Source organism: Mastigoproctus giganteus, chromosome 1, assembly GCF_048544385.1.
Source record: "Mastigoproctus giganteus isolate SK-2022 chromosome 1, ASM4854438v1, whole genome shotgun sequence".
Lineage (NCBI taxonomy): Eukaryota > Metazoa > Arthropoda > Arachnida > Uropygi > Thelyphonidae > Mastigoproctus > Mastigoproctus giganteus.
In genome coordinates this window covers 244,705,382-244,725,595 of record NC_143575.1, presented here as the reverse complement: position 1 = coordinate 244,725,595, position 20,214 = coordinate 244,705,382, and the positions used below count along the sequence as shown (strand labels likewise).

Here is a 20,214-nt window from a genome sequence, read left to right as displayed (position 1 = left end):
AAATTATATTGGGAATTAGACTGTTAGATAAGAAGAGAAACACATGGATTAAGCAGCAAACTCAAATAAAGGACATTCTTATAAAAAAAAAAACTAAAATGGTCTTGGGCAGGACACAGACTAAGAAAATAACAGAATGGTACCCAAGAGGAGCTAAGAGAAACCCTGGAAGACAAAAGACAACATCGGCGATGAACAGATGAAATTCATGAGTTTGTGGGTAGTAAATGGATGGCCACTGCACAAAACAGAAGGAACTAGAAAGTTACTAGAGAGGCCTTCATCCTGCAGTGAATTGAAAATGGCTGATGATGACTTTCTTGTTTAAAATTTCATGGGGGGTAATTAGGAAAAAAAAATTGCCTAAAAAACCTCTTTAGTGATCAATAATTAAAAAAAGGTTGAGAAACATTGTAGTAGAGCATCAGTTATCCGGAATAATTGATGTCAGACCTTTCCAGATAGCCAAATTTTCCAGATAATCGAACATAAGATAAGACTAATATGTAGGTTAGTGCAAGTGCATCATTTTAACATAGCTATCTACCAAAGTAATTAAGGCATTGTTTTGGTTATATCTCATATTGTGACTGCCTTCACAACGAGTTACCGTGGTATTGTACTACCTCGAATAAATAACACTTCACAGGGAGAAGACTTGTTATTTATTCTCAGCGGATACCACCACCCAGACGGCACCATTTCAAAGCTTGTTGGCTTCTCTTCGGTGGGTGGGCAGGTACCCTGGTGTTGCAATAGTGACAACCCAGTTATGAAGTATAACTTCACAATATGAGAGATGCCTGATGGTGCATAGTGATATAGACTATAAAGTATTTAATGGCAAAGGCCTCATGCTACAAGGTAGAATGACTAATATGTAGGTGAATGCAGTGCATCATTTTAACATAGCTATCTACCAAAGTAGTTAAATTAATTAATTTAACTACTTTGGTAGATAGCTATGTTAAAATGATACACTTGCACTAACCTACATATTAGCCATTCTACCTCGTAGCATGGGGCCTTTGCCCTTAAATACTTTATAGTTTATATAACATAAGGTAAGATTAAATAAATTTAATTTTACCTTACAATTAAATTAAATAATTAAGATTAATTAAATAAAAAAAATTATAAACCAATCTCGGAAAACAAAACCATCCAGGCATTTTATGATTTTTATACAAAACAGGAAAATTAGAAAGATTTTTAAATGCTCTCGAATTTTTCAACTTACCAATAATGAGCACAGACATTCTGTGCATCCCAGTTGCATTTGTGCACACAGCAATTGTAACTAGCTCTTTTCTCATCTTAAAACACTGTGCAGGCATTTCTCTTTTAGTGGCTAGGGTTTTTCTCCATAATGTTTTCCATAATAAGCCCATTTCATCAACATTATAAATGTCTTCTTTCTCGTAATTTGCTATAACTGAAGCAAACTCACAAGGACACCGCTGATTCGTCTGCAAAAGGTTTCTCTTCTTGAATATCTAGTTGATATATACCGTGTCTTTAAATTTTTTCAGCCAACCCGTGCTTGCCTTAAAATCTTCATTACCTCTTAATTTTCGATTAAAATCCAATGCTTTTTCCCACAACATTGGGCCAGACACTGGTTCACCTAAACTTTGCTTCTGAAGAAACCACAAATACAGTGCACTCTCTAAAGCGGCATCTTCAAGTTTCGACATTGTCTTTTTCCTGCTAGATCCTCCGTCACTATCCATAATCGACACAAATTATGTTATAGCATTTGGAATTTTTCTTGAAAAAGGCATTGGGGTGGATGGAATGTATTCAGTTAAATTGAAGGAGGCAGCGTGGGCAGTTAGCAAACCCTTAGCCATAATTATGAGAGCATACTTAGATTACGGGGCTTAGTGTAGGCAACGGTGGGTCCCATTAGGGGGCCCAATGGCTAAAAGGTCAGAAGAACAGCAGTACATGACATTACAATTACGATATCCATACACTTTTAAATCACTGGCCTTTACAGCATACTGTAACACACAACAATGTATACTCTGCAGAGATGAGGGAAACCCCTGGTGCTCACATTAAACTCTTTGAAGCGATTTCCTAAATTTTCACCTTTTCTAATTCTATTAATAATTCTGTTTTTTGCTGCAATGTTAAAACTATGCGTTTTCTTTTCATTCATATTTTACCATAAAAAATTGAGAAAAATAATAAATCGCACAGTTTCGGGCCAATATTATTCTTACCAAATCTGGAGCTAAACTAATCTGAAATTTACTCAGTTTCCAAGTAAACCTAGTCTCTGTGATATTTTTTCTAAAGGACATTTCTGAAGGTCTTATAGAATTCTAGAGATCACAACCATGGGTAAATAATGATCACAACCATAAAACAAAAAACAATTTGCAGTTTTTGGTTTATTGGGCTTTTTGTTTGTACCATCTGTTATAAATGGGTAGTAAACTCGATCTTTTGCTTATTAGAATCAAAATTTAATTTGCATATGTTACTGTACTACTGTTAATAAAAAAAAAAAAAAAAAAAAAGAAAGATCAGCCTTTCAAATTATTTGGATAACCAACTTTCAGATAACTGACTTCCGGATAACCGCCGTTCTACTGTACATAAAAGCAAAAGGTACAAGCCAATTAACGACATTACTTTTATTCAGACCTGATACCAAATGGTAATCTGCCTGCCTCTGAAGCATAGATTTGTGTACGAAGTAATGAAATATCACTTTTTCCTCCAATTTTATAGAAAACAAACAAAATAAATGTGAAAATACTTGCTTGTGTCATAATTAAATTATATCCCATCAATAATGAACTGAAAGCACACTTGTGCTTTTATTCATGATTGCTAAACCTCTAAGATTCAAAAAAAATACAGACTGACTCAACTACAAATATTACCTTAGCAAACTCCAGAGTTAGGTTCTGACTTGAACTTTCTAAATCAGTAAAAAGATACAAAGTTATACTCACTGTAACTGTGCATCACCAGCAGGAAAAATATCATCAGCATCCACATCGATGTTCGACTGGTCAGTACCATCATCTTCACTCTGTCTTGTCCGTTTTCTTCCCATCATTCCTATTAGACAGTCAACATACAATTTAATTCTGAAGAGGGACTTGCAATGGACTATTAAATTATGATTTGAACTTGTGCTTTTATTCATGATTGCTATATTTATTTTATAAAGTCCTCTGTCTTTATTTTACAAAGTAAAAGAGGCATAGGAGGATGGGAATACAGTGAAGAAAATGGTCGGCAGTAACATACAGTTCTACAAATCTCAATCAGAGAATGAGAGAACATCAGAATTTTATATATCATATTTCTTCAACAGAATGAAAAATTACAATATAAGGTCAGATTTCCAAGTTTTTAATCTAGTGTGACCATGTCAAGTGCACTGTATTGAATAACAGTACAGCAGAAATTCATCTTATGGTATGCAAAATTCAAATTGATAAGCCAGCTGAAATGGGGATTTAAATGTGTCTGGAAGAGTAGGACAGGTTGGCAGATGCTTTATTTTTTAAAAATAGTATTTAATGATAAAGCACTGAGGCATGTATTTGAAATGAAGTATATTACTGAAATCAGATTCCAAACTCCAGCATAAATAGCTACAGCAGGGGTACTCAAACTATGTCCTGCCTGCAGGCCGAACCCAACCTGATGAAGGATTCTACTAGGCATGTATAAAGTCATGCTTTAAAGATATGTAATTAATTGCATCTGCAGCTCATTGTAATCTGGGCATTTTCATTTCCCTTATCCCATGGAGTAATAGGGCATCTCATTTCTCAAATCTTATCAGTCAACACTTATGTCCCACTACATTTATCCACTCATCAGTTCAGGGAACAGCCACTTTATGCCCTACTTCCTCGTGATGCATCTTTGGTGTCCACAGAATTAAACACATCATCTATCCAATTATATTAAGGGAGATAGCAAAGGAAATAAGCAACGCCTTAACCATAATTACGAGAGCATTCTTAGATTCAGGGGATGTTCCTATGGACTGGAGATCTGTGAGTGTATCCTGAATTCACAAAGGGGGATCACAAGGTGACAAGTAATTACAGACCTGTTAGCTTAACATCTGTTCCAGAAGAAATAATGGAGTTATCAGTTGAAGAAGTAATGCAGGACCATCTTTTTTTTTTTTTTTTTTATGAGAACCCCAAACACGAGAGGTATTAGAACCTATAGTACTTAGTACCGTGCTTGGGTTAGAGGTTGAGAAGACGAAAGAAGATATTTGTTGATATTGGACTTGAACTTCTGTAGATTGTAATTTTCAGGAAATACGTATGAAGGAAGGTTGTTCCAGAAAACGGCAGTTGAATGAATAAATGAGGAAGATGAAAAGTTGGTTCTGTGGGTTTGAAGTTGGACAGTAAATGGATGTTGGCTGGTGGTAGCACGTGTTCGGACTGTTTTGAAAGAGAGAGCAGGAATTATAGAAGCCAATTCAGAAGAACAGTGCCCATGGAAGTATCTGTAGAAGAGGCATGCAGCAGAAACAGTGCGTCTATGAGAAAGCGAGTGGAGAGACTCTGTTAGAGATGAATCATTAATTAACCTAACTGCCCTCTACTGAATGGAATCAAGAAGCCTGAGAGAGGTTTTGGGGGCACCACCCCAGATGTGGGAACAATATTCCATGGCAGGGCGGATTTGCGATTTATACAGAGTGAGCAGCTGTTTGGAAGAAAAGTAACGCCGAGAGCGAAAGAGAAAACCAAGTTTTTTAGATGCAGAGGAAGCAATATTTGTAATGTGCTTGTGCCAAGAGAGATTAGAAGTCAGGGTAATCCCCAAAAGAGATATATCATTTTGCCTAGAAATAGGAGTGTCACTAAAGATAAGCATAGGAGCAGAAGAATCCTTTTTGCGAGATATAAGACAAGATTGAGTTTTAGAAGGGTTGAAATCAACTAAGTTGTCTTTGCCCCACTGGAGAATTACCTGAAGATCGGCATTTAAGGAATTGGCAGCAGATTTTCGAGAACTTGAAGCTGATTGAGCTGGACAAGGTTTCTCAAAATGGAAAGTTGAATGCAATGTGCTATCATCGGCAAAACTATGGATAGGATTTCCAATCAATGGAAGAAGGTCATTGATATACAAGAGGAAAAGAGTGGGGGAAAGAACTGAACCTTGGGGTACACCGGCATTAGTGGAGAAGTTAGAAGACAGAGAGCCATCTACCATCACCCTCAGTGAGCGATCAGAGAGAAAACTGGATAACCAATTACTAAAAACAGTTGGCAAACCATAAGATGGAAGCTTGTTTAGAAGACCTTTATGCCAAACACGATCAAAAGCCTTTGAGATGTCAAGAGCAACTACTTGTGTTTCACCGAACCTTTCCATTGAATTATTCCATAAATGGGTAACATAAGCCAGAATATCACCAGTGGATCGACACTGACGGAATCCATACTGGCGATCGTTGATCAGACGGAAGGTTTCTAGGTAGTTTAAGAGTTGGCGGTTAATTGATTTCTCCATTACTTTAGAAAGAGTAGAAGTAATTGCAATGGGACGATAATTGGATGGGAGGGATTTGTCACCCTTTTTAGGAACTGGCTGGATATGAGCAAATTTCCAAGCAGAAGGAAAAACACCTTTGGAATAAGAAAGTGAAAAAAGGCGGCAAAGAATAGGAGTAAGTTCAGGAGCACAGGTTTTGAGAACAAGTGGAGAAATACCATCAGGACCTGGAGCTTTCTTAGCATCAAGATTCATCAAAATCCTTCTGATATCCTTTTGAGAGAAGACCACAGGAGGCATTGAATGGAGCGTGTTAGGAATGGTGGGAAGTGTTTTACCAAGATCATTAATACATGAGCTGGAAGAAAAATGGGATGCTAGCAGGTCAGCTTTATCCTTGGCTGAAGTGACAACAGAACCATCTGGTTTGGACAGAGGTGGGAGCAGAGATGGGCAAAAGTTGCGGCCAATAGCTTTGGCAAGAGACCAGAATGCTCGGCTACCATTAGTGCAAGAAGCAAGTTTTCTACTCTTAGCCTGTTCAAACTCTAGTTTGGACTGATTAATAACTGCTTTACAGTTGTTGCGAGCTTTGGTGTAGGCAGAAAATGAAACTGAAGAATTAGAAAGAAGCCAATTACGATATGCAACATTCTTCTCTTGGACAGCCTTAGCACATTTATTGGAAAACCAAGGTTTAGATAAAGGACGAGATTTTAAAGTGGAGTGTGGGATAAAGGATTCCATTCCTGCAAGAATAATTTCACTGACACGATCTGAACAAATGTTGACATCAGAAGTTTTGAAACAGTAATCAGACCAAGGAAAAGAAGAAAAGAAGTCTCGCAGGTCATCCCATTTTGCATTCTTGTAATGACAAACAATACGAGGTTGGGAATAGCCATGAGATAAAGGTTCCATTGGAGAAGAGACAATCACCAAGTTGTGATCTGAAGTGCCTAAAGGACCTCTCACTTCAACCTTGTACTTAGAAGGGTTGTTTGTGAGAAAAAGATCAAGCGTATTGGCTGTATGATTAGGATTGTCCAGTATTCTTGTAGGTAAATGAACAATCTGTGCTAGGTCATTAGTAATTGCAAAAGCCTCAGCATCTCGACCTGCTGGGTCGGTGTGACTAGAAAACGGAAGCCAGCTGGAGTTGTGAACGTTAAAATCACCAAGGAAAATTACCTCACTGTTAGGAAAGTTGGACTGGAGAAAGTCAAGTTGCAAAGAGAGGAAGTCAAAGAGCTCCAAGTGATTAGTGGAGTTGGGAGAACGGTAGAGACAACAGATGAATTTTACACAATGAGGTAGAGAGATTTTAAGCCAGAGAAGATCAAAGAGAGGAGATTCCAAATTGCTAAGTCTCTGACAGGGAATATCAGAACGGACATATGCACAAGTACCACCTTTGAGGCAAAAGGAATCATACAGCAAATAATTTGGACATCTGAGATAAGCAGTAGTTGAATCAACTGATAACTGAGATTCAGTCAGAAAAAGTACATGGGGTTTGGAAGACTGCAAGTGGAAATGGACATCGTTGAGATTGGAATTGAGACCACGTATATTTGTGAAATGAATTAGGAAGTCCTTGGGAGGTTTAGATCTTTTCGCAGATAAGCTTGCTCTATTATTTTGACAATTCATGGTGTATTCAATAGTAAGAAAAAGTGGGTGGGACATGCTGTATGAAGTAATAAAATTTTTGGATATGGCGTACATGTGGTAAGAATAAACCCAGATCCTTGACATAACGTGGCCTCGACAATGCTCCCCGCATACTCACTACTCGGACTCCCTCCAGTCACTATCTGGCAGAGTAGAGGTAGCAAGATTATACACTAGCTGATCCGGAAGCCTCCTAGAGAGTTACCAATAGGTTTGGTCCGGTGTACTATCTAGCAGCCGGCCTGCGAACACCGTTTTAGAGCTGTACCCTCGAAATGTAAGGAATATTGGATCTCGCCACGACATTCATCATAACCTCAAAAATCATCAATCATACTGCATGATGGAAGAGATAGGGAAGGGTTGGCCAGAACTTAGCTCTAGAGACTAAACATGGGTTCCACCACTTCAAGCCTCCAATAAGCAAAGTGGTGGTATTTCACCGGTTGTTTGAGAGTCATCTACCACCTAGTACTGCCTGGTAACATAGAGGGGCGGCGTTCCTCCATGAAATCTACACAATAATGCAATTATACTGCAGTCACAGCATGGATTTGTAAAGGGAAGGTCATGTCTGACCAAACTGATTGGATACAATGTTACAGTAACCAAGGAACTGGTTACTGTAACAAAAAATGATTTTGATAACATATACTTGGATTTTAGAAAAGCTTTTGATACCATTGTACATAAAAGACAGCTATACAAATTGGAGCGGTGTGGCATTAAGGGCAAGTTGCTACAATGGATAAAGGGATGATTGAGTGGGAGAAGACAGAGTGGTAATCAGTGAACACTGCTCTTTATGGACTAATTTTATTAATGGAATCCCCCCGGGTTCAGTGTTTGGGCCATTGCTGTTTTCTATATTTACCAATGATACTGATGGAGGCATGTCAGGCTTAATATCCAAGTTTGCAAATGATACGAAGGTTGCCAGGGTGGTTAATGACAGTGTGATACTACAAAAGAGTCTAGAAATGTTAGGCAGATGGGCTAAGAAATGGCAGCTGAGTTTAATATTGACGAAAGTACTATATATGGGTAGCAGTAACCCTAGAGTAATGTATCATTTTACACTACCCTGTGTGTGAAGCTAAAGCTTTACACACACTTAGACAAAACCGCGACATCATTATTCAAAAGGCCAACAAAGGCGATACAGTAGTTATTCTCAATAAAGGAGACTATATAAATAAATTATACACCATCATTTCAGACACAACGACATACGAAGAGGTTGCACCATCAGAGTTCAACAGCGTTCAGAGTCAGAGTTCAGTAGGAAAGATGACCACATCACTATGGCCCAACTTAAACAAATTAAAGCCCACACATACAATATCCCAACCTTATTTGGCCAAGTAAAATTACACAAAACAGGATACCCAATACGTCCAATCGTGTCATATAAGAATTCTGCTTTTACTTCCTTAGCCATGTTCATCTACCCAATTCAAAAACCACTTCGAGAACTTCTAACATATAACATAAAAAACTACGATGCTTTATTCATGAACCTTAAAGATCTCCATATCAAAGAGGATATGAAGTTATATTCACTGGATTTGACTTCACTATACACTAACGTAAATGTACCTTATGCCTTAGACATAGTCTGGGCCTACTTAAACGATGATAACATAAAAATTAATAACACCAGACTCCCCAAAGAAAGAACTAACAAAACTATTAGTAAATGCTAATTACATTCTCTTTCAAGAAAAAATATACAGATTTTCGGCCTCCCAATGGGCCTAAACATCAGTGGACTCATTACTGAACTATACTTAGACAAATTAGAAAAGATCCATCTTGATCCATTTATACTACAGATCACATATTACGGAATATATCTGGATGACATCCTAATTATCACAGATCATTTGACTATAAACAATATTCTACAGGTTTTTAATAACATCCATCAGAGATTAAAATTTGAATTAGAAATTGAAGCAGAAACCCACTCCATAAATTTCCTTAATTTTACCATACACAGATTAGACCAAAAACTAAATTTCAGCATATATAGAAAACCCACTAATAAGGGGATGCTTTTGCATTTCCACAGTTATCATCCCTAACCATACAAAACATCGGTCATGCTGAATCAATTTCTTAATGCCTTTAAATCTTTAAATATTCTTCCACCCAGATTTCTCTAACAGAAATAAATGAATTAACTAGAAGATTCTCAAATAGGGGTTACCCGCTAATAAACAAAGTTAAAACAATAACTTTGAAACAATAACAAGAGAAAAAATAAATAACAACCTTGCAACAAACATTGCACAAAAATCCAACAAGACCAAAATACATTTCATCACCATTCCATATGTCGAGTACTGGTACAATAAACTTAACCAAATATGCAAGGAAACCGACATGAAAATCATAGCAAAACCCAAGAACAAATTATACACATTCTTCAGAAATCGACCTTCAAACACCACATTCCAATCACAGCATGACCTGGTATACAGCATCCCATGCAAAAATTGCGATGCTGTTTATGTAGGATCTATGGGAGTGGCACAGCTTTGAGCAAAACAACACGAAGCTTCTGTGCAGGCAGGTCGTTCAAATGCATCGGAACTTTCGTTCCACGCAACAAATGAACGACATTCATTCGGCTTTAATAAAACAAAAATTATAAATATTCAACACAACTACCACAAACTACTTATTGCAGAAACCTTAGAGATGAAACTACATGAAACTTCAATCAATGTCCATAGGCCATTCCTATTGTCCGACGATTGGTCACTTATACACATGCACGAAGAACAAACACTACAACATAAGACAAAAGTTTCGGATTAATTGTGAGTTGCTCTATTCCTGTGAACATGATGCCCCAAAAAGTTCTAGTCCAACTTAAGGAATGTAGAGAATAATCCCCCCATATCCATTAAACTTTTTAGACCCCTAAATTTAACTCTAATGTCAAGCTACAGGACCAAAGAAAATAATCGGTTCATATTTATTAAACAGTTTAGACCTTCAAAATTTAATTTTGTCAATCCACATAATGGTTTCCTTGCGGCTAGAGGTATAGTGTTTGAAGACAGAAGTCTTGAGCACTCAATGTTGAGACCGAGGGGTCTGAACACTACGGTTCTGACAGTGGGAAAGATGTCCCACATGTTTTGTAAAATTGATATCGCCTTCCCAAAGAATTATTAGCGCACTGGACTAGGAGAGTTGGTTGGAAAAGAAGCTTCCTATATCTAAAATAAAGGTAATCCTTGTTGTTATATAATATAATAGAATATAGGAATTATCAAGCACTTAATAGCTCTCTATTATCAAAACTACCTGGTGTGGTACTACTCAGAGTAGTGGAAAATGAAAAAGACCTGGGTGTAATTGCGCAGTCAGATATGAAGTTCTCTGAGCAATGCAAACAGGCTGCCAGGGAAGCTCATGAAGTTCTGTCAATGATATACAGAAATATTCCTAGCACAGATAAGGAGGTGATTATCCCACTGTATAAGGCACTGTATAATGGTCAGGCCACATCTTGAATACTGCATACAGGTCCTGAGGCCTCATTTTAGGAAGGATGTGGCGCTGCTGAAATGAGTACAGAGAAGAGCAAAAAGATTGGTGAGCAGAACAAAGTCTCTTACCAGGCTTCAGTTCTGCAAATTGCAGCATCTGGGGACTAGGCACCTGCGAGATGAATCTGACTGAGGTGTTTAAGGCTTTGAATGGATTGAGCAAGCTCAATGCTAATGAGATTCTTCCCCTAGCTCAAACCAAACACATGAGGGACATAAATTCAAACTGAGGAAGAATAGTTGTAGAACAGATGTGCCAGTTTGCCTTTAGCCAACAGGTGGCTGATTGTTGAAACAGAGTTCCATCTGTTGATGTGGAAGTTGAGAGCTTAAATAAATTCAAGGAAAAACTAGATAAACTATTGGAGAGAATGAATAGGTGAAATGGTAGGTGTTACTTTTATTTTTGGCTGATACTGGATAAGCTTGCTTTCTTGCATCATTTCCCACTGCTAATATTTACACCACCCATGATAATGGCTAACCAGAAAGACATGGACCTAAAATTAAGTGTGGTGTACTTGCAACAACTGGAAGTAATAAAATGACTGGAAAGCATGCATAACTTGAAAAAGGATACTGACATTGGCTTATTAACGCTCTATTAAAAACAGTTCTGCATACTGCAGTGCAGCATCTGGAGTCTAGGCACCTAGACTCCAGATGCTGTACTGGAGTCTAGGCACCTAGGTAATCTGAGATATTTAACACTTTGAATGGATTGAACAAGCTCAATGCTGATGGGATTCTTCCTCTTGTTCAGACTGCACACGAGGGGGGGGGGGCACAAATTCAAACTGAGGAAAGATAGTTGCAGAATAGAATGTGCAGAAGTTTGCATTTAGCCAGTGGGTGGTTGATTGATGGAACAAACTTCCATCTGTTGTTTGTGAAAGTTGATAGCTTAAATAAATTCAGGGAAGAACTAGACAATTTGATTTGGTTTGGATTTTTATGGCACAAGAACTAGATGAACTACTAGAAGGAACGAACTGGTGAAATGGAAGTGCTTTTTTTTTTTTTTTTAGATTACTAAAAACAGATATTTTCAAAAGTCAAAATGAAACTACATTATGCGACATGCTAGTTTCAAAGAGAAGGGCAGAGCATAACACTTGGAGCTATCTACATGGCTACCGACTGCACAACATGTAGGAATGGGATGCACACAGCCCCTGGGTTGGACATTAAATATGGAAAAGGGCATTATAGGGTTATCAGAAATTTGATGGGTTAAGCGATCAAATGTGGACATGGTGCCATTCAGACATATGGGATAGAGAATTTGAATATGGTGAGTATAATGCACATAGAAGGGACACGAAGGCAGGGAAGATAGGGGATGAGTCATGCCCTTGGCTAAGAAGCACACAGATTCTAAGGAAGTATAACACATTGACATTGGTGGCCAGTTTATGTGGAGACAGTTTTGTGGGACATAAGTACAACAAAAATAAAAGTGAAAGTACAAGTATACCCTTCAAGGTTTAGACCTAACTGTATGTCAAATGAACTGGTGTGTCAAGTGTCAGAGAAGAAAAATACATGGGATGATTATAAATTATCAGGGGACTTAGAAACCTACAGTAAATATAAACTAGTCTGCAATCAAGTCACTAACAGGGTTAGGCGGGCTAAGGCAAATTACAAGACGTCTTTGGCTAAAAACACAAAGAAACAGAGAAGCATATTCTCGTGCTAGTGCTAGAATAAAAGGAACGAACCACATCTGATCCACTAGATATCAATTGTATAACTATCGATGATCCTGTTCAAACTGTTGCCAAACTGAATAAATACAGTATTTTGTTTCTACATTCACACTTGAAGAAGTTTTTGGGGATGGAGATACCAGAAGTATAACTAATTCTAACTGGGAGCTAAATAATTTTATAATAAATGAGAGGAATATGGAAGAAAAATTGTTGGTGTCAAAAGTAAATAAGCCATCCGGGTGGATGGAATCTACTCAATTATACTAAAAGCATCAGCAAAAGCAATATTTCTTATGCACCATCGAAACATCTTATAATTATATGAAACCTGGAAGATAGGAATTTTCTCTACTTCCACGTTACATAAGTTTTAATTTAGTTCTAATTTCCGTGAAGAAACGGAAAATAAAATTAAAAGGACCACTTACTTAAAAAATTACCCCTCCTATAGGAGTTACTGAGTGGATTTAAAAAAATATATGGATATACATAAAGCGATCAAATAAACACTTCAATATAAAAAATATTTAACCAACTTCCCAAAACACACAAAATTTCTTAATTAATTTCATTGCAACCATATATCTCCGAGAAAACAGAAATTGTATATAACTATCAATCCCTTTACAAAACATTAAATTTCTATCAAACCAGCGGTAAGAATTATCCGCCTTTAGACAAGAATTCACATCTGCAGCGACATCTTTAATCAAAATTTATCAGAAACTGATGTCCAGTCATTAAACTACTTTTAATCACAAAAAACAAACTATTATTTTTAGGTCATCCGATTAATTAAATTCATTTGCCGTGCTGTGTGTCTAATGTCTCTTAATGGCATGTGTTCTACGGTCGATTTGTCTGTTTTGGGGGAAAAATCTTGCTATCTACGCCTGAGACGCCAGAGTGAAAAAAAAAGGCCATTAAAGTTCCTCGCGTCATCGACGGAATTCTAACCCGGGCTTTTTGCATTACATTATTTGCATTAGTAGAGGCATATGATGCAAGAAAGCAAGCTTATTCAGCATCAGCCAAAAAAAAAAAAAAAACACACACCACTCCCATTTCACCCCTCCGTTCGTTCGAAATACCTGTCCAGTTGAGCTTTAAATTTGTTTAGGCTATCAACTTCAACAACAAGTGATGGAAGTCGGTTCCACCAACCAACCACCCGCTGGCCAAAGGCAAATTTCCGCACATCTATCCGACATCCGTCCTTCCTCAATTTGAATTTATGCCCTCTGAGGTGATTATTCTGAGCAAGATGAAGAATCCCATTGGCATTGAGCATGCTCAAACCATTCAAAACCTTATACACCTCTATCAGATCACCTCGCCGGTGCCTAGTCTCCAGACACTGTAATTTGCAAAACTTAAGCCTTTCTTCGTAAGAGCAACCCTTTGTTCCATTCACTAATCTTGTTGCCCTTCTCTGTACCCGTTCCAGCAGCATTACATCGTTCTTGAAATGCGGCCTCCAGACCTGTATACAGTACTCAAGATGTGGCCTAACCATTGCCTTATACAAGGGAATAATCACCTCCTTATCCGTGCTAGAAAAATTCCTGTATATCATTGACAAGACACAATGAGCTACTCTTGCAGCTCGTCTGCACTGCTCAGAGAACTTCGTATCTGCCTGCACAATTACCCCCAGGTCCTTTTCATTCTCCACCACTGTCAGTGTAGTACCGCAGAGTTGATACGTTGCTCTGGGGTTACTGTTTCCCATATGTAGTACTTTACATTTGTCAATGTTAAACTTCATTTGCCACCTCTCAGCCCATCTGTTCAACCTTTCCAGATCCTGTTGCAGCAGCATAGCGTCAGTAGTGTCCTTAACAACCCTGCCAACCTTTGTATCATCTGCAAACTTGGATATTAAACTTGATATCCCATCATCAATATCATTCATAAACACCGAAAACAACAACGGACCCAACACTGAACCCTGAGGAACTCCACTAATAACATTAGTCCACGTTGAGCAGTGTCCATTGATTACCACTCTCTGTCTTCTGCCACTCAACCATCCCCTTATCCATAGCAGCAATCCACTTTATCCACTTGGTGTGGGGAGGACGGTGACGATACCACTGTGCTACATATAAGCATCGGATGAAAGGCCCACGTTCCAATCCAGTCTGATCTAGCTGATGCGAGAAATTGTTATGGTCTTTTCTCACAACCTGGCTGAATTAGTCTGTGGCAAGCGAGGGGGTACATGGTATTTTGTACGGGAAATTGGGTTTTTTGGTACGGTAAACACGCTAGTAGACCATAGACTACACGCAATTTATAAAGACATAATATATATACTCCCTCCAAAAAGTTTAGAATCATAGCTAATTACAACTGTTTTCTTTAATTTTTTTTTCTGAAATTAGCTATAACAATATAAAGTTTATATTCACCACAGAATTTTATCTCTCTTTACACAGATGCGATTTTATGGAGATTAATTTTATAATACTGTCTCAAATAGCATTGTTCCAAGAAATTTGCAAGTCGTTATTCCAAATGACCTGCAAATACCTATAGGACAGAAATATATGAGAGGAGCACAACATACTGGATACAAAAGAGGAGTGCCAGGCTTTCTCCTGCTATGCCTATGAGCTCTTCGCAAGAAGACGAGTCCCACTGCTGTGGAGCGCAACTGAACCCTACACATGACAACCAGGAACGACAACTGAACATACCTAGCAAATGACAAGAACTGCATATTGGAAGAAATACCAGGTAACGGCACAAACTAAGCAAGGAACTGGACCGTAACTGGAACCAGCAAAAATCGCCGGAACTGACCATAGATCAGCAACCCTGAAAACGACCGGTAACCCTCTGTGACAAACGCACAAAGAATAAGGAAAAGACAGTTTGCTTTGTTTTTTTTTTCTCACTCGTGATATTGTAGCAGACACTGTCATTTCCGGATGCAACTTGGCCCTGAAGGAACCTGATCACTACACTTGACAGGAAACACGGAATTGGCACCTCTACAACCTGAATATGACTTGACAAACAATAGCAAACCACCGGACTTGACATTTATCAACACTGGACTTCATTGACTTGACTGAATTGGACTGGACCTGGTCCCATGAATGATATCCCATATCAGAATACCAATTCGATTCAAGACCAACTGCAGCTTCCTACTGGCCATCTTGGCTCTCAAATCATGCTCCCTTGCATGGTCCTTTCTTTCCCCTCTCCCCACCATCCCCGCCATCTCTCTCTTCGCCTGGTGCGGCATGGGCTTGCCTCACTGATTATCTGGGGTCGCCTCCTCTATCGTCTTCATATTTCTGTATTTCTCCCCAACACAGCCTTCCGTCTCCTCTCCAACTCTACCTAATACGCTAGCGTATATCCCACATAAATTGCAAAATTTAATAACGACTAAATTTAATTGCGTTCACAACATTTGACTTTTCTACTCAATTTTCTTAACCCCTGCCAAGCGAGATTTTTTTTTTTTTTTTTTGGTCCTAGCCACTGAAATCTCAGGAAATCAGGTGGAAAGACATACCGCAGCAAAACTTAAACTACTGGATACCTGGTCTTCCTCCACAGGGGCCAAGTGTGGGCAACGTTGGACCCCTGCAGGGGTCCAGCGGCTAAATGGCCAGATGAACAACAATAATCAACACTACATATATCCAATATCCATACATTTTTAAACCTCTGGCCTTTGCAGCGAATTGTACTACACGCACAATGAAAGCAACGCAAAGATGGGGGAACCCTCTGTTGCCGTGTGACACGAACACACTTTACACTTTACTTTATAGGACAGAAAAGTGGAAGTTATCACACCTTATCAGAAAATAACCAGACCCGTACGCAGGGGCTTCCCGCAGGTTTTAATGATAGGAGGGGGGGTACTCCTATGGAATGTAGCTCTAAACGATTTCCTTTCGATGGACCTGGGAGAGGTAAACAGTCAAACGTTTGCAGATGACTTCATCCTTACCGTGTGGAGACGAACTCAAGGGCAAACTTGGAAATCTAGGCAAATGGGGCGATGGAAAGCTGCTGGAATGGACGAAGCTGAACTCACTGACAATTTCGCCGACAAAGACGGGCTTAATCCTATTAAAAGGGACACTAAACACTCGTCGGCACACACAAATTGAAATAGAGGGTGCAGCAATCACGCTTATCACGAAAATAAATTATCTTGAAATCATTTTAGATTCAAACTTATGCTTAGCATTAATATTAGCATTAGCATTAGTAGAGGCATATGATGCAAGAAAGCAAGCATATGCAGCATCAGCCAAAAAAAAAAAAAAAAAACGCTCCCATTTCACCCCCTCCGTTCGTTCCAAATACCGGCCCAGTACAGCCTTAAATTTAATTAGGCTATCAACTTCCATAGCAAAAGATGAAAGCCTGTTCCACCAATCAACTAACCGCTGGATAAAGGAAAACTTCCGCACATCTACAACTGTCTTTCCCCAATTTGAATTTATGCCCTCTCAGGTGATTATTCTAAGCAAGAGGAAGAATCCCGTCAGCATTGAGCATACTCAAACCATTCAAGGCTTTATACACTTCAATCGGGTCACCTCGCAGGTGCCTAGTCCCCAGACACTGTAATCTACAAAATTAAGGATTTCTTCGCAAGAGCAATCGGTCAATTCAATGTAAGTTCAATGTCAACGATTTGTTCATAGACTCCGGCGCGACGGTGCACCTCACAGTACAAAAGGACTGGTTAACAAATGTTAAGCAATGCAGTTAGAAAACGGCAGCACTGACAAAACTGCGTCGGGACACAATGTCAAATTACAGCGATTGGAGATGGATCGTGCAAATGACAAGCTGATTGCAGTGGCAAAATAAACGGAGGAGACAGAAGAGGCCCCAGGTCTATTAGCTCCTGTGCGAGGTTTATGGTGCCCCTGCCCAACTTGAAATTTACAGCAAAATCAGTGAATTTTTGGGGCATTTTTTGTCCCCTAAATTTTGGTGCCCTGTTCGGGGATCCGCTAGATCGTGCCTTAAGCCAGCACTGCAAATGATACTGATTCTGAAGAATAGTGAGGGTGTACTTATAAATAGCAGATAATGAATAATTCAAATAGCAGAAGACTATTACGGGGGATTTCGAAAAGCATGGTAACACATTTTTTTCCTCGTTGATGTTTAATAATATGAAGTTGAAATTACACACCAAGAAACAAGTGAACTTGCACTACTTCTCCACAGTCTCCAGTGTTATTGATTCATTTGTCCCAACGATGGAGCAGTTTATCCATACCTGTACTGAAGAAGTTCATGCCCACACGCAGTAACCAACATCGCACCTCCTGATGAACTTCCTCATCCGTGCTGAAATGCTTTCCTGAGAGGTGTTTTTTCAGAGGACTAAACAAATGGAAATATAAGGCGATAAATTTAGTCTATGGGGGAAGGGTATGTGACAGGTGGACATGTGGTTTTGTAATTGGCGGCACCTGGAACGTCAATTCATCTCTGCCTCTTATCGCTGGGAAGAACATTATCACTGTATGTTTGCGTATATCATGTGTGTGTGTTCTGCTGTTGTGTTTCATCTTATGGATCTAGGTCCTGTGGACTGCATGGCCTATACAGATGACCTTATCCTCTTTATCAAAGCTGATTCTAGAACTCAGCTTGAGCAAATTGCCTCTCCTGCCTTAACGATCCTCCAAAATTGGGCAAACAACCACAAGTTAGTCATCTCTGGGGAAAAAACGAAGACTATCCTCCTCAAAGGATCCTTGGACATAAGAAGACCGCCCCAAATTAAAATCTCTGGGCAGACATTGCAACTCAAAACAGAACTAAAATATCTAGGAGTAACCTTCGACTTCCGATTAACATTCTTACCTCATCTTAATTACCTCTCCAACAAAATACGTCGTTATACCGCCATGATCGTAAGAATTAGCAGAGCAGACTGGGGTTTGAAGAGGAGGACTCTCATGCTACTTTACAAAACCATCTTCTTACCAGCTGTGCGCTATGGTGCAGCCATATGGTTCCCTCGTGCCATCATTGCACGTAATAAAGCAAAACTACATACAATTCAACGCAACATCCTACTCACCGTCACTAGAGCTTTCCGCACAGTCAGTAACCTGCCTTGCAGGTCTTCGCAGGTACTCTTCCTCTGGACCTGGAGGTTATTCATCGCGGCCTTGCATACCGCATAAAGAAAGAAATTCCCACAACCATTCTGGATATAACACTCGATTTAGCTAATGATCCAAAAAATGAAATGAAAGAGATTTACTCTAAGCTCTTCCAGCATTGGTGAAAGCCAAAGGTGAAACAACTAAAAGATTTCTTCCACAAGTTATGATAACTGCACCAAAACCTCCTCCGTGGTACTCACAAGGCCTTCACCTCTCGTTCTTCCTCACTGGTCATGGATGGTTTCGGGCCAAGCTGCATGCCCTGAGTCCCACCGATTCTCCTCTCTGCACATGTGGTGACAATGAAGACTGGATTCACCTCATGTATAATTGCCCTCTTTATGACTTACCTAGAAGTCTCCTAATTACCAGAACTGGAAATATACCCAGTGGGCAGGAACATCTCTACATAACTTACGAAACCAACTACAAAGCCTTCACTACTTTTGCCCAGACTGTATTTGAAATGCGTCAAAGTCACCTACAGCAAACTGTTTAGCACACCCCCATCTTATAATGAACCCAAAACTCAATTCACAGAACATATCCTGAATGGAATCAAAGAAAACACCAACAGGATATTGATCCTTATCCTGACCTAACAGGAATCTCTCGACGTTCACAAAGGAAGCTATCTGACAAACCCACCAACCCAAAAAAGGACTTTTCTACAATAGACACAAGAACTCCAAGCAATCCTTAAGCTTCATGAATCCATGTGCCTCCTCTCATCCCCTAAGAGAAGATTATCCAAGTCCTCTACCCAGTATGGGACACTGCTCATTGCCTACAAGTCACCCTTGGCTGAAGATTAAATTGCTGACACTGGGCTCTTGCCCAATGTGGGACCCACTCACTTGCTGGCACCACTTCTCTTTGCGGTGTAGGACAATACTGATTTTCCTTACCTGTGTAGGAATTCACATAAATACTCCTCTGGGAGTGGGACTGGCATTTGACTTTTCAAATGAAGGGTCATGCTATTAGGCAACCTGACCTTCTGGGTCACTTGACCTCACAATCTTTTCTCTTCCTCCTGAGGTAGGGTGGGCTCCCCCCATTGGGGGGAGCCCACCCTACCTCGCCCTCTTTCTTCTGCTTACCTTCTTCCTTCTCCTCAATCTCTCACTCCTCCTCCTATTTCAAAAAAAAGGAAAAAGGAAGAAGAAAAAAAAATTATTTTGTATATTTTTAAAATTTGTTTTTATTATTTTATTATGTATATGTATATATATATATACTGTATTTTTTAATATGTATGTATGTATGTATATATATATATATATATATATATATATATATATATATATATATATATATATATATATATATATATATATATATATATATATGTATGTATGTGTTTATGTATATATATATATATGTATTTTTTTATTATTATTATTTTTTTTATTTATTTATTATTATTTTTTTATTTATATTTTTATTTTTTTATTTATTTTTTTATTTATATTTTTATTTATTTATTTATTATTTTTATTTTTTTTGTTTATTTATTTATTTATTTATTTATTTTTTTTTTTTTTTTTTTGGCTCTCCCTGGGACGCTGAGGCTAACCCCAG

At 38.7% G+C, this 20,214-nt stretch overlaps 1 protein-coding gene across 2 annotated transcripts in view; it reads right to left on the bottom strand.

Moving 5' to 3' along the window:
- The window catches only part of SA1 (stromal antigen), a 256,210-nt gene extending 243,115 nt beyond the window's left edge, over positions 1-13,095 (bottom strand). The window contains exons 1-2 of one of the 2 annotated variants that reach the window (XM_090376728.1): positions 12,886-13,095; positions 2,973-3,081 (exon numbers count right to left, since the gene is read on the bottom strand). In XM_090376728.1, the coding sequence (XP_090232854.1) occupies positions 2,973-3,079 (107 nt within the window). In that variant the 5' untranslated portion in view covers positions 3,080-3,081; positions 12,886-13,095. The remainder of the gene's footprint in view (positions 1-2,972; positions 3,082-12,885) is intronic. The other variant, XM_090376737.1, reaches the window with a different exon arrangement.
- Positions 13,096-20,214: the final 7,119 nt, after the last annotated feature.